The sequence below is a fragment of the Gorilla gorilla genome, chromosome 6 (assembly GCF_029281585.2).
Source record: "Gorilla gorilla gorilla isolate KB3781 chromosome 6, NHGRI_mGorGor1-v2.1_pri, whole genome shotgun sequence".
NCBI classification, from domain to species: Eukaryota; Metazoa; Chordata; class Mammalia; order Primates; family Hominidae; genus Gorilla; species Gorilla gorilla.
In genome coordinates, this window is record NC_073230.2 from 31225659 (window position 1) to 31242194 (window position 16536).

Sequence of the window (16536 nt, forward strand, 5' to 3'; positions counted from 1 at the left end):
ATTATGTTTAAATTGGAATGGTGTATAATTATAATGAGATTTTCATCTTGGAATTACGAGTGCCTCTTTCTTTGGTATAAGGGCTATTCTGTGGATGTTGACACAGAAGCCAAGGTGATTGAGAGAGCAGCCACCTACCATAGAGCTTGGAGAGAAGCTGAAGAAGACTCAGGGTTACTACCATTGATATTCCTGTTTTTATGTAAGGTAAAGTTCTTATGCTAATCTCTTGCAGAAACCATTTTATCTTGCAGAAACTATTTTATTTAAAATAAATTGTAGCTCCAGGTTTTAGAGCAGCAGTTCATTCCCCTTAACATAAAAGAAAAATTATCCCATAGAATCAATGTATGCTAAAAATATGTTGAAGAAGTTTTTACTTGGAGTCACATTCTCTGTTTTGCTTCTTAGTCTGATCCTATGGCTTATCTGATGGTCCCATACTACCCTAGGGCAAACCTGAATGCTGTTCAAGCCAACATGCCTTTAAATTCAGAAGTAAGTAAAAAGCACTATTTATTTCCATGGATGTATTAAATGGGAAAATAACACCTGGTATTTATTCAGGCATACTACATGCTATATACTTTGTAAAATTTTGACTCATGGTATTCTATTTGTCACCTCAAGCCTGTGATAGAAGTTATTGTGTTATATGGATGAGAAAAAGGGTTAAAGGGATTAGATTAAGTGACTTGCACAGGGTCCGTTAGCCAGAGGTAGAGTTGGGACTCGAAATTAAGTCTTTCTGGTACCAAAGCCCAAACTTACAACTGCTAAGCTGTGCTGTATGTGAACTGCCTAATATAGCACTTGGTACTATAAGTGCTTAAGTGACAGCTTTAATTTTTGTCATTGTAAGTTTTGGATTAGTAATAACAGTAAAGGAGGCCCTGATTCTTCTTATGGAGTAACACTGTTTCAGTCTCTTATAGCTACTTTACATGGTTGGTATTTGTAATCCAAGTCTTCTTTGAGATGATAGAACAGGTGTCCTCAAACCCCAGGTCGCAGACTGGTACCAGTCTGTGGCCTGTTAAGAACAGGGCGGCACAGCAGGAGGTGAGTGGCAGGTGAGCAAGCATTACTGCCTGAGCTCCACTTCCTGTAAGATCAGTAGAGGCATTAGATTCTCATAGGAGCATAAACTCTATCGTGAACTGTGCATGTGAGGGATCTAGGTTGTGCACTCCTTGTAAGAATCTAATGCCTGTGATCTGAGGTGGAACAGTTTGATCCTGAAACCAACCCCCTGCATCCATGGAAAAATTGTTTTCATGAAACCGGTCCCTGGTGCCCAAAAGGTATGATTGTACACACACACACACACACAAACACACACAGGCACACATGGTATCACCATTACAAAATCAAGCCTTCATCTGGTCTTTCTCTGTGCTGTATTCTTATTAATGGTTCATTTCGAGGAAACTTTACTCACTCCTAGAGCAGTCTTTTAATTAGAGAACAGTTTCAAGATTAAAATGATTTGCCTACTTCCTCACTTCTTTTATGTGTACTTATCTATAGGAAGCTTTAAAGGTCATGAAAGGTGTTGCCCAGGGCCTGCATACATTGCATAAGGCTGACATAATTCATGGATCACTTCATCAGAACAATGTATTTGCTTTAAACCGTGAACAAGGAATTGTTGGAGATTTTGACTTCACCAAATCTGTGGTAAGATATCATGGTTTTACAAATAGGTTCTAGACTTTATTTAATATTATTAAGCAGTAGTTCAGCACTTATATATAATATAATACTCTATTATAGGATCTTTGTCTTCAGTTAAACTGTGTAATGTAGTATAAGCAACTATTTGCCCTCAGCTAGATGCTAGAACAACAGGATATTGTGTATTTTAACCATAAGTCTTAGGAGCTACCTGACATTATATACTCAATGGCATTGACAACATTAATAATTTTGTCATCATTGGGAAACATTTAATTGCTAGGAAACATGTAAGGAAACTAGGTGGCCATCTCCTAAACCTCTCTCCACTGGTGTCCCTCCGTCTATAGATACAATTTACATATATGTACTTTGCTGTTTTTTTGATTAATAATGTGCGTTTTTAGAAACCGGGGAACCTTGGACTTTTTAGTTTAAATCCTGATTCACCTCTAATGGCTGTTAATTCGGTGTCATATTACCTCAGAATAGGCAGTTTGTAGACATAGCAAAATCACACAATTTAAGAGCATGTTGTGATTTTTTTGTCGTTATAATGGAAACAATTCTCTATTTTAATTGAGAAATAAAAATTGTATATATTTATCATATACAACATGATGTTTTGAAGTATGTATACAATGTGGAGTGGCCAAATCAGTAATTATTTTTCTAAACATTACAGCTAATTTATTGAGATACAATTCACATAATGTATACAATTCATTAATAGTTTGTAGTACATTCACAAAGTCGTGCAGTGATAACCAGTATTGAATTCCAGAACATTATTATCATTCCCAAAAAGAAAATCCATACTGATTAGCAGTCACTCAAATTTCCCCCTTCTTCTCAAGCCTGGAAACTACGAATACACTTTCTGTCCCTATGGATTTGCCTATTTGGACGTCTCATGTAAATGGAATGATACAATATGTGGCCTTTTATGCTAATTTGACTTAGCATAGTGTTTTCAGAGTTCATCCACGTTATTGACTGCATCAAAATGTCATTCCTTTTTATTGCCAAATTATATTTCATTGTGTGGATGCACCACATTTTGTTTATATATTCATCAGTTGCTGGACATTTGGGTTGTTTATACTTATTGGTTATATGAATAATGCTGCTATGAGCTTTAGCATACAATATTTTTTGTGTGGACATGTTTTCATTTCTCTTGGGAGTGGAATTACTGGGTTACATTGTTTTACTTTTTGAGGAGCCAAACTGTTTTCCAAAGTGGCTACATCATTTTATATTCTTACCAGTAATGTATAGGGATTTTGTTTTCTCTACATCCTTGCCAATATTTTTTATTATCTGAGCAATTCCCTTTGACTAGTATATGTTATAATGCTTTTATACTTTGGTCATCTGCAAGTCATAGTGTAATGCTACTGGAGTATATGTAGTCTTAATGGTTTTGATATGGTAGCTCAAAAAGATGAGAAAATGAAACTGCAACTGTAATCAAAAGCTGGATTGTACAGGATTTATACAGATTGATTTTCTGAAATATTTACTTTATTATATTAGTTTAACAAAATTAAGATATCCTAAGAAATATAACTAAATTATGAATTTTGAAAGATCTCAACCTTCAGGGGTTCTGGTTAGTTTACCTTTTGAGCATACTATTTGCATAATTATAGATATGACTACAATAATTACTCTTTACTCATTTGTCATCTGTTATTATTCCCCAAAACATTGTTTTTAATTTTCAGTTAAAAATATTTATTCTGAAATATTGATCAAACTCACCTTTTGCTACATTTTCCATGCAATTTTCAGATTGAAGTGGTCATCAGGAAGATAAATTTGAAAAGTAGTCTGAGGTCAAGATCATTGCTTTTCAAACCTTATAGTGCATACGACTCACCTGGGGTTCATGTTAAAATGCAAATTAATATTCAGCATTTCTGCAATGGATCATCTGCATTTCTAACAAGCTACCAGTTAATGCTGTAGCTCCTCACCCTTGAACCATACTTTGAGAAGCAAGGATCAAAATTGTAGCTAGAAAAAAGATAACACTTAGTGACACATGCTAGGCATTGTATCTCTGTAAGGTAGACATTATTTCCATTTTACAAATTAATTCAGGCTCAAAGAGGTTTACACCTACTATGTACCCATGAAAATTAAAAATAAATTTAAAAAATGGACAAAAAAGAGGTTAAAGCCCTCGGTCCCACAGTAAATAAATAGGAGAGTGGGGAATTGTAACCAAGATCTGCCTGAATATAGGATTCATGCTATTGTCACTGATCATCTTTGACATGTTAGAAATGGTATATTTAGAGAATGATCAGTAAGGAAGGAAAGTGCTTTGTAGGATTTCAGTTCTTAAATGAATTATTTAGAATTTTCAGAATTAGAACATGGCACTGCTGCTCACTCTTGTGAAATTTATTTTTTAAAAAGAGTATCAAATGTTTAATCACAGAATAAGTGGTTGTTAGTGTTAAATCTGTTCAAGTCTACAAAGTGAATGTAAAAAAAAAGTCCCATAGTTAATTTATTAGACTGATTTTAAGAGCAATTTATAATAGCAGAAATTGGTAAAAATATTTGAAAGCAAGGGAATGAAATATTTAAAATGAATTTGTTTTTTGTATTGATTAAATGCAGAGTACTTCACAGAAAGTCACCTCAACTGTGTTGTATCTGAAATATTTAAAATATTGTTTTTGCAGAGTCAGCGAGCCTCAGTGAACATGATGGTTGGTGACTTGAGTTTGATGTCACCTGAGTTGAAAATGGGAAAACCTGCTTCTCCAGGTTCAGACTTATATGCTTATGGCTGCCTCTTATTATGGGTATGTTATTTTTTTGTTGAAATAGATCATATATATATATATTTCAGTATATAAAGTGATGATTTTATAGTGATTCTCCTTAAAAATAAAAACAGCAGACTTTTAGTAGAACTTTAAGTTTTAACAAAAACTGTTGATGTGCTTCCTATTACCTATTGTGTACTTTCTACAAATTGGCTTGATATATATTTTAGGTATCATGCTATTGTCTTGGTTCTGTTGAAGTCAAGATTAACAGTGAAGATGATTTTGTCCTACATTAATCTGAAAGCAGTTCATGCATATGTGGAAAATAAATGTTAAATAAGCCTTGGGTATATTCGTGCTTCCAGTGTAAACCAAATAGCTGTTTCTCATCCATAGTTTAAGAATTAAGAAGTTGGATGGAGCTGGAGACCATTATCCTAAGTGAATTTACTCTGGATCAGAAAGCCAAATACTGCATGTTCTCACTTATAAGTGGGAGCTAAACACTGAGTACATATGGACACAAAGAAGGGACACTGGGGTCCACTTGAGGGTGGAGGTTGGGAGAAAGGTAAGGATTGAAAAACTACCTGTTAGGTATTAGGCTGATTACCTGAGTGACAAAATTATCTGTACACCAAACTCCCATGACACACTGTTTACCCATGTAACAAACCTGCACATGTACCCCTTGAACCTAAAATAAAAGTTGGAAGACAAAAAAATAAAAAGCTTGTTTCATGTTGTACTGCTATTTTACGTAGAGAGTGCCTCTTTTTCCAAAGTCTTGAGTGTGACAAAACCTTATCTTTGTTGATCACATAAATAAAAATAATCTCCTTGTTAGAAAAACAAGAGTTAAGAGGGATTAAGTATTAAGAGAAGGAAGACTATTCTTATCAGCCCAGGGGCCAGCAAGCATTTTCTGTAAAGGACCAGATGGTCTCTGTTGCAAGTACTGAGTTCTGCTGCTATAGCATGAAAGCAGCCATAGACAGTATGTAAACAAATCAGTGTGGCTCTTTTCCAGTAGTACTTTATTTATGGATATTGAAATTTGAATTTCATGTAGTTTGCATGTGCATGAAATAGTATTCCTTCAGTTTGCTATTAAACATTTAAAAATGTGAAAACTACCCTTGGCTTGCAGCTGTACAAAAACAAGTAGTGGAATCAGTTTGGTGCAGAGGCCATATAGTTTGCCGATCTCTGTTCCAATCAGTGTAATAAGGTGAAAAAAAGAAATAAAAGTCATAGAGTTTGAAAATGAAGAAATAAAGCTGTCTTTATTTGCAGATGACATGCTTAATTATGTAGAAAATCTTTGAGAATGTGCATAACGGCTACTAGAACAAATGAGTTTAGAAAGATAGCAGTTTTAATTTCAATATAATTGTGTTTTTATATAAGCAACAAATAATAGGAAATTAAAATTTAAAAATCATTTACAAAAGTATTAAAATATGGAATTTGTAGGGGTAAATTTAGTAAAAGATGTGCAAGAGTTGCACACTATTAAAACTACAAAGCATTGTTCAGAGAAACTCAAGAAGATGTAAATAAATGGAGAGATACACCATGCTCATGGACTAGAAGACATTGTATGGATATCAGTTGTTCTTAGATTGGCTTATAGATTCGATGCAGTTTCAACAAAATTGCTGGTAGATTTTGCTTATTTTTTCAGAAATTGAGAATTAGATTTTACAATTAATATAAAAATGGAGAGGATCTGAGATAACCAAAACAAGTTTGAAAAAGAACAAAATTGAAGGACCCAAACTACCTGATTTTATGACTTAATAGATTCTAGGAAATTAAGACAATGTAGGCCTAGAGTGGTGGTTCAAAACTGTAATCCCAGAACTTAGGGAGGCTGATGCAGGAAGATTGCTTGATGCCAGGAGTTGAAGACTAGCCTAGGCAACACAGTGAGCACCCCCTGTCTCTACAAAAAATAAAAATTAGCTGGGTGTAATGGTGTGTCTATGGTTCTAGCTCCTTGGTAGGCTGAGGCAGAAAGATTGTTGGAGTCCAGGAGTTTAAGGCTACAGTAAGCTATGACTGCTCCACTGCACTCCAGCCTAGGCTACAGAGCAGGACCCTGTTTCTAAAAACACAAGTGATACTGCTGTGAATTTAGATGTCCAGATGAATGGAGCAGAATAGAGACAATATAAATAGACTGCACATGTATGATAACTGGCTTTTGACAAAGATGCCAAGGCAGTTCTCTGGGTAAAAGGAGAATCTTCAACAAAAATGATACAGGCCAACTCATACCATATGTAGAGAATAAATTTTGATTCATTTCTTATACCATGCACAAAAATTAGCTCAAAATGTGTATCAGACCTAAATGTAAAAACGTGAGTCTAAAACTTATAGAAGAAAACATAGGATGAAGTATTTGACTTTCGATTTGGCAAAGATTTCTTAAGTAGGACACCGAAAACATCAACTCTAAAAGAAAAAAATCATTTGGATTTCATCAAAATGGAAAACTTTGCTCTTCTAAAGACATTGTCACAAAAATGAAAGGCAAGCTACAGACTAGGAGAAAATATTTGCAAAACATATATCTGACAAAAATATTATATCCAGATTATCAAGAGCTCCTACAATCAATACTAAGAAGACTGCCCAGTTAGGAAATGGGCAAAATATTTGAACAGGTACTTTACCAAAGAAGGTGTCCACATGGCATGTAAGCATGTGAAAGATGCTCTGAACACCATTTGTCATTAGGGAACTACAGATTAAAACCAAAATGAGATACCACTATACTACTCACTATAATGTATAAAATTAAAAAGATCGTACCAACGGTTGCTTAGATCTGTTGTACCTAGAACTCATATATATTGCCAAGGGGAATGTAAAGGGAACAACCACTTTGAAAAACATTTGGCAGTTTGTTAAAAGGTTGAACATATTCCTACCCTATGACCCAGCAATTCCACTTCTAGATATTTAGCCAAGAGAAATGAAAGCATATGTCCACACAAAGACTTGTATGTAAATATTGAAAGAATTTATGTGTAATAGATGAAAACTAGAAACAACTCAAAGTCCATCAACAGATGAATGGAAAAACAGTCTGCTATGTATGTGTCTATCCATTGGAATACTACTCAGGAATAAAACGATTGAACTATACATATAACTCAGTAAGATAGGTGAGTCTTAAAATAATTCTGCCAAGAGAAAGAAGCCAGATGATAAGGTTTGGCTGTGTCTCCCCCCAAATCTCACATTGAATTGTAATCCCCATGTTTCAAGGGTGGGGTCAGGTGGAGATAATTGAATCGTGGGGGCAGTTTCCCCCATGCAGTTCTTGTGGAAGTAAGTCTCACAAGATCTGATGATTTTATAAGGGGCATTTTCCCTTTTGCTTGGCACTTCTTGCTGCTGCCATGTGAAGAAGAATGTGTTTACTTCCCCTTCTGCCATGATTGTAAGTTTCCTGAGGACTCCCCAGCCATGCTGAACTGTGAGTCAATTAAATCTCTTTCGTTTATAAATTACCCAGTCTTGGGGATGTGTTTATTAGTGGTGTGAGAAGGGACCAATACAGTAAATTGGTACAGAGAGTGGAATGCTGCTGTAAAGATACCCGAAAATGTGGAATCAGCTTTGGAACTGGGTCATGGGCAGAGGTTGGAGGGCTCAGAAGAGGACAGGAAGATGTGGGAAAGTTTGGAACTTCCTAGAGACTTGTTGAATGGCTTTAAGCAAAATGATGATAGTGATATGGCCAGTGAAGTCCAGGTTGAGGTGGTCTCACCTGGAGATGAGGAACTTGTTGGAACTAGAATAAATGTGACTCTTGATGTTTTAGCAAAGAGATTGGTGGCATTTTGCCCCTGTCCTAGAGATTGGTGAAACTTTGAACTTGAGAGAGATGATTTAGAGCATCTGGTGGAAGAAATGTCTAAGGAGCAAAGTGTTCAAGAGGTGACTTGGGTGCTTTTAAAAGCATTGTTTTATGTAATCACAAAGATATGGTTTGGAATTGGAACTTATGTTTAAAAGGGAAGCAGAGCATAAAAGTTAGGAAAATTTGGAGCCTGATGATGTGGTAGAAAAGAAAACCCGTTTCTTGGGAGAAACTCAAGCCAGCTGCAGGAATTTGCATAATTAACAAGTAGCTGAATGTTAATCGCTAGGACAATGGGGAAAGTATCTCCAGGGCATGTCAGAAACTTTCGCAGCAGCCCTTCCCATCACAGGCACAGAGGCCTAGGAGGAAAAAATGGTTTCACGGGCTGGGCCCACGGTCCCCCTGCTGTGTGCAGCCTTGGGACATGGTGCCCTGTGTCCCACCTGCTCCAGTCATGGCTAAAAGGGGCCAAGGTACAGCTCAGGCCATGGCTTTAGAGGGTGCAAGCCCCAAACCTTGTTAGCTTCCATGTGGTTTGAGCCTGAAGGTGCACAGCAGTGAAGAATGGTGGTTTGGGATCTTCCACCTAGATTTCAGAGGATGTATGGAAATGCCTGGATGTCCAGGCAGAAGTTTTCTGCAGGGGTGGAGCCCTTATGAAGATACTCTGCTTAGACAGTGCAAAACGGAAATGAGGGGTTGGGGCTCCCACACAGAGCCCCAACTGGTGTACTGCCTAGTAGAGCTGTGAGAAGAGGGCCACAGTCCTCCAGACCCCAGAATGGTAGATCCACCGACAGATCACACTGTGTGCCTGGAGAGGCAACAGACACTCAATGCCAGCCCATGAAAGCAGCCAGAAGCGGGGCTGTAGCCTGCAAAACCACTGGGGCAGAGCTGCCAAAGGCTGTGGGAGCCCACCTCTTGCATCAGTGTGACCTGGATGTGAGACATGGAGTCAAAGGAGATCATTTTGGAGCTTTAAGATTTGACTTCCCTGCTGGATTTTGAATTTGCATGAGGCCTGTAGCCCCTTTGTTTTGGCCAATTTCTCCCATTTGGAACAGGTGTATTTACCCAATGCCTGTACCCCATTGTATCAAGGAAGTAACTAACTTGCTGTCGATTTTACAGGCTCATAGGCAGAAGGAACTTGCCTTATTTCAGATGAGACTTTGAACTGTGGACTTTTGACTTAATGCTTAAATGAGTTAAAACTTTGGGGGACTGTTGGGAAGGCATGATTGTTTTTGAAATGTGAAGACATGAGATTTGGAAGGGGCCAGGGGTGGAATGATAATGGTTTAGCTGTGTCCTCACCCAAATCTCACCTTGAATTTTAATAATTCCTACATGTCAAGGGCAGGCCCAGGTGGAGATATTTGAATTATGGGGTGGTTCCCCCATACTGTTCTCATGACTTTAGCCCTATGCCTGCATGTATATTTAAAGTTGTCTGGTTTCATTGAACCAGCACCCTCATGGAAATAAACTAGCATGATTTTCATCAATGCTTCAGTAATCTATTCTTTATATCAGAAGGGTGAAAGTAAACATATCAAGGTTTTTTTTTTTGTTTCTGGGAGGACTCATAAGATATCCCATAAGTGTGGTAATAGCAGTTTTTATTCCACCTATTTCCTTTAAATGATAGTAAAAAGCTCCATGAGTAAATATATTGTCTGATTTTCTACTCTTATGTATTGTTGATTAAGTCCTTTAAAAACTTTATTTTTAGATTAACTTGTACAATGGACTTTTTTTGTATACATTCTATGAATTTTAACACACCTATAGATTAGTGTAATAACCACTGCCACAGCCAGGATGCAGAACAGTTCCATAACCCTGAAAATTCCTGTGTGCCATCCCTTTGTAGTCACAGCCTCCTCCCAACCCTTAAACGCTGGCAACCACTGACCTTTTATCACTGTGTTTTGTGCTTTTAAGAATGTCTCATACATAACAATATGAACCTTAAATGTAAATGGGCTAAATACCCCAATTAAAAGACACAGACTGGCAAATTGGATAAAGAATCAAGACCCATCAGTGTGCTGTATTCAGGAGACTCATCTCACATACAAAGACACACATAGGCTCAAAATAAAGGGATGGAGGAATATTTACCAAGATAATGGAAAGCAAAAAAAAGCAGGGATTGCAATCCTAGTCTCTGATAAAACAGAATTTTAACCAACAAAGATCAAAAAAGTCTAAGAAGGGCATTACATAATGGAAAAGGGATCAATGCAACAAGAAGAGCTAACTATCCTAAATATTATATGCACCCAATACAAGAGCACCAAGATTCATAAAGCAAGATCTTAGAGACCTACAAAGAGACTTAGACTCCCACACAATAATAGTGGGAGACTTTAACACCCCACTGTCAATAATAGACAGATCAATGAGACAGAAAATTAACAAGGATATTCAGGACTTGAACTCAGCTCTGGACCAAGTGGACCTAATAGACACCTACAGAACTCTCCACCCCAAATCAACAGCATATACATTCTTTTCAGCACCACATAACACTTATTCTGAAATTGACCACATTATTGGAAGTAAAACACTCCTCAGCAAATGCAAAAGAATGGAAATCTTAATGGTCTCTCAGACCACAGTGCAATCAAATTAGAACTCAGGATTAAGAAACTAACTCAAAACTGCACAACTACATGGAAACTGAGCAACCTGCTCCTGAATGACTACTGGGTAATTAACAAAATTAAGGCAGAAATAAATAAGTTCTTTGAAACCAATGAGCACAAAGACACAATGTACCAGAATCTCTGGGACACAGCTAAAGCAGTGTTTAGAGGGAAATTTATAGCACTAAATGCCCACAGGTGAAAGCGGGAAAGATCTAAAATCGACACCCTAACATCACAATTAAAAGAGCTACAGAAGCAAGAACAAACAAATTCAAAAGCTAGTAGAAGACAAGAAATAATTAAGATCAGGGCAGAACTGCAGGAGCTAGAGACATGAAAAACCCTTCAAAAAATCAATGAATCCAGGAGCTGGTTTTTTGAAAAGATTAACAAAATGGATAGACCACTAGCCAGACTAATAAAGAAGAATCAAATAGACACAATAAAAAATGATAAAGGGGAAATCACCACTGATCCCACAGAAATCCAAGCTACCATCACAGAATAAAATAAACACCTCTATGCAAATCAACTAGAAAATCTAGAAGAAATGGATAAATTCCTGGACACATACACCCTCCCAAGACTAAATCAGAAAGTTGAATCCCTGAATAGACCAATAACAAGTTCTGAAATTGAGGTAGTTATTAATAGCCTACCAACCAAAAAAAGTCCAGGACCAGACAGATACACAGCTGAATTCCACCAGAGGTACAAAGAGGAGCTAGTACCATTCTTTCTGAAACTGTTCCAAACAGTAGAAAAAGAGGGAATCCTCCCTAACTCATTTTATGAGGCCGGCATCATCCTGGTACCAAAACGTGCCAGAGACACAACAAAAAAAGAAAATTTCAGGCCAATATCGCTGATGAACATTGATGCAAAAATCCTCAATAAAATACTGGCAAACTGAATTCAGCAGCACATCAAAAAGCTTATCCACGACAATCAAGTCAGCTTCATCCCTGGGATGCAAGGCTGGTTCAACATATGCAAATCAGTAAACATAATGCATCACATAAACAGAACCAAAAACAAAAACCACATGATTATCTCAATAGATGCAAGAAAAAGCCTTTGATAAAATTCAACACCTTTCATGCTAAAAACTCTCAATAAACTAGGTATTGATGGAATGTATCTCAAAATAATAAAAGGTATTCATGACACACCCACAGCTAATATCTTACTGAATGGGCAAAAACTGGAAGCATTCCCTTGAAAACTGGCACAAGACAGGGATGCCCTCTCTCACCACTCCTATTTCACATACTATTGCAAGTTCTGGTCAGGGCAATCAGGCAAGAGAAAGAAATAAAGGGTATTCAGATAGGAAGAGAGGCAGTCAAAGTCTCTCTGTGTGCAGATGACATGATTGTATATTTAGAAAATCCCATCATTTCAGCCCAAAATCTTCTTAAGCTGATAAGCAACTTCAGCAAAGTCTCAGGATACAAAATCAGTGTGCAAAACTCACAAACATTCTTATACACCAGTAATAGACAAAGAGCCAAATCATGAGTGAACTCCCATTCACAATTGCTACAAAGAGAGTAAGATACCTAGGAATACAGCTAGCAAGGGATGTGAAGGACCTCTTCAAGAAGAACTACAAACCACTGCTCAAGGAAATGAGAGGACACAAAAAAATGGAAAACAAATTCTATGCTCATGGATAGGGAGAATCAGTATCATGAAAATGGCCATACTACTCAAAGTAATATGTAGATTCAGTGCTATCCCCATCAAGCCACCATTAACTTTCTTCACAGAATTAGAAAAAACTACTTTAAATTTCATGTGGAACCAAAAAGCCCGTATAGCCAAGGCAATCCTAAGCAAAAAGAACAAAGCTGGAGGCATCATGCTACCTGACTTCAAACTATAGTACAAGGCTACAGTAACCAAAATAGCATGGTACCGGTACCATAATAGATATATAGACCAATGGAACAAAACGGAGGCCACAGAAGTAATGCCTCAGAAGTATCTACAACCATCTGATCTTTGACAAACCTGACAGAAGCAAGCAATGGGGAAAGGATTCCCTATTTAATAAATGGTGTTGGGAAAACTGGCTAGCCATATGCAGAAAACTGAAACTGGACCCCTTCCTTACACCTTATACAAAAGTTAACTCAAGATGCGTTAAAGACTTAAGACCTAAAACCATAAAAACCCTAGAAGAAAACCTAGGTAATACCATTTAGGACATAGGCATGGGCAAAGACTTCATGACTAAAACACCAAAAGCACTGGCAACAAATGCCAAAATTGACAAATGGGATCTAATTAAACTAAAGAGCTTCTGCACAGCAAAATAAACTATCATCAGAGTGAACAGGTAACCTACAGAATGGGAGAAAATTTTTGCAATCTACCCATCTGACAAAGGTCTAGTATCCATAATCTACAAAGAACTGAAACACATTTACAAAAAGAAAACAACCCCATCAAAAAGTGGGCAAAGGATATAAACCGACACTTCTCAAAAGAAGACATTTATGTGGCCAACAAGCATATGAAAAAAAGCTCATCATCACTGGTCATTAGAGAAATGTAAATCAAAACCACGATGAGATACCATCTCATGCCACTTAGAGTGGCAATCTTTGAAAAGTCAGGAAACAATAGATGCTGGAGAGGATGTGGAGAAATAGGAAAGCTTTACATTGTTGGTGGGAGTGTAAATTAGTTCGGCCATTATGGAAAATAGTGTGGCGATTCCTCAGGCATCTAGAACCAGAAATACCATTTGACCCAGCAATCGCATTACTGGGTATATACCCAAAGGATTATAAATCATTGTACTATAAAGACATGCACACTTAAGTTTATTGCAGCACTGTTCACAATAGCGAAGACTTGGAACCAGCTCAAATGCCCATCAGTGATAGGCTGGATAAAGAAAATGTGGCACATATACACCATGCAATACTGTGCAGCCTTAAAAAATGATGAGTTCATATGCTTTGCAGGGACATGGGTGAAGGTGGAAGCCATCATTCTCAGCAAACTAACACAGGAACAGAAAACCAAATACCACATGTTCTCACTCATAAGTGAACATGTTCTCACTCATAAGTTGAACAATGAGAACATATGGACACAGGGAGGGGAACATCACACACTGGGGCCTGTTGGGGAGTGGGGGTCTAGGGGAGGGATAGCATTAGGAGAAATACCTAATGTAGATTATGGTTTGATGGGTTCAGCAAACCACCATGGCACGTGTATACCTATGTAGCAAGCCTGCACGTTCTTCACGTGTATCCCAGAACTTAAAGTATATAAAAAAAAGAAAAAATATAAAAAAATATAAAATAAAAATAATATCATATTAGTGGTATCATACAGTATATAATTTTGTGAGTCTAGCTTCTTTCATTCAGCATGTGAATCATCTTTTGTGATTCATTCAAGTTGTCTAATGTAGTTTTTCCCTTTTTTGTTTCTGAATAGTGCTCTGTTGTATGTACATACCAAATTTGTTTGTTTGTTCACCTGTTGCAGAACATTTGCATTGTTTCCAGTGTTTGACTATTGCAGATAAAGCTACTGTGAACATGTGTGTATAGGTTTTTATGTGAACGTAAGTTTTTGTTTCTCTGTGGTAATTACCCAGGAGTGAAATTTCTGGGTCAGATTGTAATTGTATGTATTATTCTTTAAGGATCTGCCAAACTGTTTTCCAGAGTGGCTGTACTGTTTTTGATTTTCACCTGCAATATATGAAAGTTTCAGTTCAGCATCATTGTCGGCACCTCGTATTATTATTATTATCTTCTATTTTAGCCTTTCTCATAGGTGTGTGGTAGTGTTTCATTGTGGTTTTAATTTCTCTAATAGATAATTATGTTGAGCATCTTTTAGTTTGTTTATTATTGGCTTTGTGTATTTTCTTTGGTGAAGTGTCTGTCTTTTGCCTGTTTTTTAATTGGATTTTTGTTTCATTGCTGTAGAGTTTTGGGCATTCATAAATATATTCTAGATACAAGTCCTTTATCGGATGTCATTTGCAATGATTTTTTCTGGCCTGTAGCTTTTCTTTTTATTTTCTTTTCAGTGTCTTTTGCAGAGAAAAGGGTTATAATTTTGAAGTTTAATTTATTATTGTTTTCCTTTTATGTATCATGCTTTTAGTGTTGTGTATAAGAACTCTTTGCATAACCCAAAGACTTGAATATTTTTTCTTATATTTTCTTCTAAAAGCTCTATAGTTGTATGGTTTACATTTAGAGCTGAGATCTCTTTGGATGTAATTTTTGTGTAAGGTGGGAGGTTTATGTCAGGGTTCATGTTTTTGCGTATGGATGTCCAATTTTACAACACCATTTTTTAAAAAGAGTGTTATTCTCTGTTGAATTGTCTTTGTATCTTTGTCAGAAATAAATCGGCCATTTTTGTGTGAGTCTGTTTGTGGACTCTTTCTGCTGTTGATCTGTGTGTCTATCCGTTTACCAACATCATACTGTCTTGGTTACTGTATCTTTATAGTATGTCTTAAAATTGGGTAGTATGATTCTTTTTCAGATTTTAGCTATTCAGCTATCTTTTCTTTTTTGTATATATTTTATTTTATATCTTACATCTTACCTTATTTTATTTTATTGAGACGTGTAAGGTCAGCCGAGAGAAAGGAAAAATAGACCTAAAGTCAGGCGCGTAAGTTTATTGAACCTGAGGGGCTGCTTCACCTCACTCAGAGGAGGCAGCCCTGAGTTTACAAAATGAGGGGTTTATGTTGGAGAAGGGAGTTTGAGGGAGTTCTTTGGTGTGGCCGCATTCCAGGGTTGTTTGCTGGTTAATTTTGTCACATATCACCTTGTGACATTTGTGGTAGCAGAACTTACAGGAAGGTGTAGGTAAAGTTTGTTTATGCTTCCAACGACCTCCCCCTGTGCGGTCCAGGTGGTTCGTAATTGGGGTTTGTTTATCACAGCAAGGTCTGATAAGTGAAGTCTGCTGGCTTCACTGTGGTGCCTAGATAAGGGCTTAGAAATGTAAAGAGGCTTGGGGGAAGGGTGGGCAGCACGGAGACGTTTGAGGGGAGCGCCAAGAAGCTTTATGGGGCAGTTTGTCTTTAAGATGCAGTCTCACTCTTGTCACCCAGGCTGGAGTGTACTGGCACAATCTTGGCTCACTGCAACCTCTGCCTCCCGGGTTCAAACGATTCTTGTGCCTCAGCCTCCCAAGGAGCTGGGATTATAGGCACCCACCACCACACTCGGCTAATTTTTGTATTTTTAGTAGAGGTGAGGTTTCACCATGTTGACCAGGCTGGTCTTGAACTCCTGACCTCAAGTGATCCACCTGCCTTGGCCTCCCAAAGTGCTGGGATTACAGGAGTGAGCCACTGCACCTGGCTGCTTTTCCATGTATATTTTACAAACAGCTTCTCTGTGTGCACAAAAGCCCTGCTGTGATTTTGACTGGAAATGCATTAAATCTGTAGATCAATATGGGGAGAATCGACATCTTTACTACATTGAGCCTTTAATTTGTGAACTCCATTTATTTAAAT

General features: G+C 37.3%; 1 protein-coding gene across 8 annotated transcripts in view; it reads left to right on the top strand.

Annotated features, from left to right (window-relative positions):
• STK31 (serine/threonine kinase 31) overlaps positions 1 to 16536 on the top strand; it is a 133782-nt gene that overhangs the window by 88326 nt on the left and 28920 nt on the right. For 7 of the 8 annotated variants that reach the window (XM_055347332.2, XM_031013448.3, XM_055347331.2 and 4 more), the window contains 4 exons: positions 82 to 207; positions 412 to 498; positions 1531 to 1680; positions 4380 to 4502. In XM_055347332.2, the coding sequence (XP_055203307.1) occupies positions 82 to 207; positions 412 to 498; positions 1531 to 1680; positions 4380 to 4502 (486 nt within the window). Of the gene's footprint in view, positions 1 to 81; positions 208 to 411; positions 499 to 1530; positions 1681 to 4379; positions 4503 to 4865; positions 5223 to 16536 lie in introns of those variants that run through there. The other variant, XM_055347335.1, reaches the window with a different exon arrangement.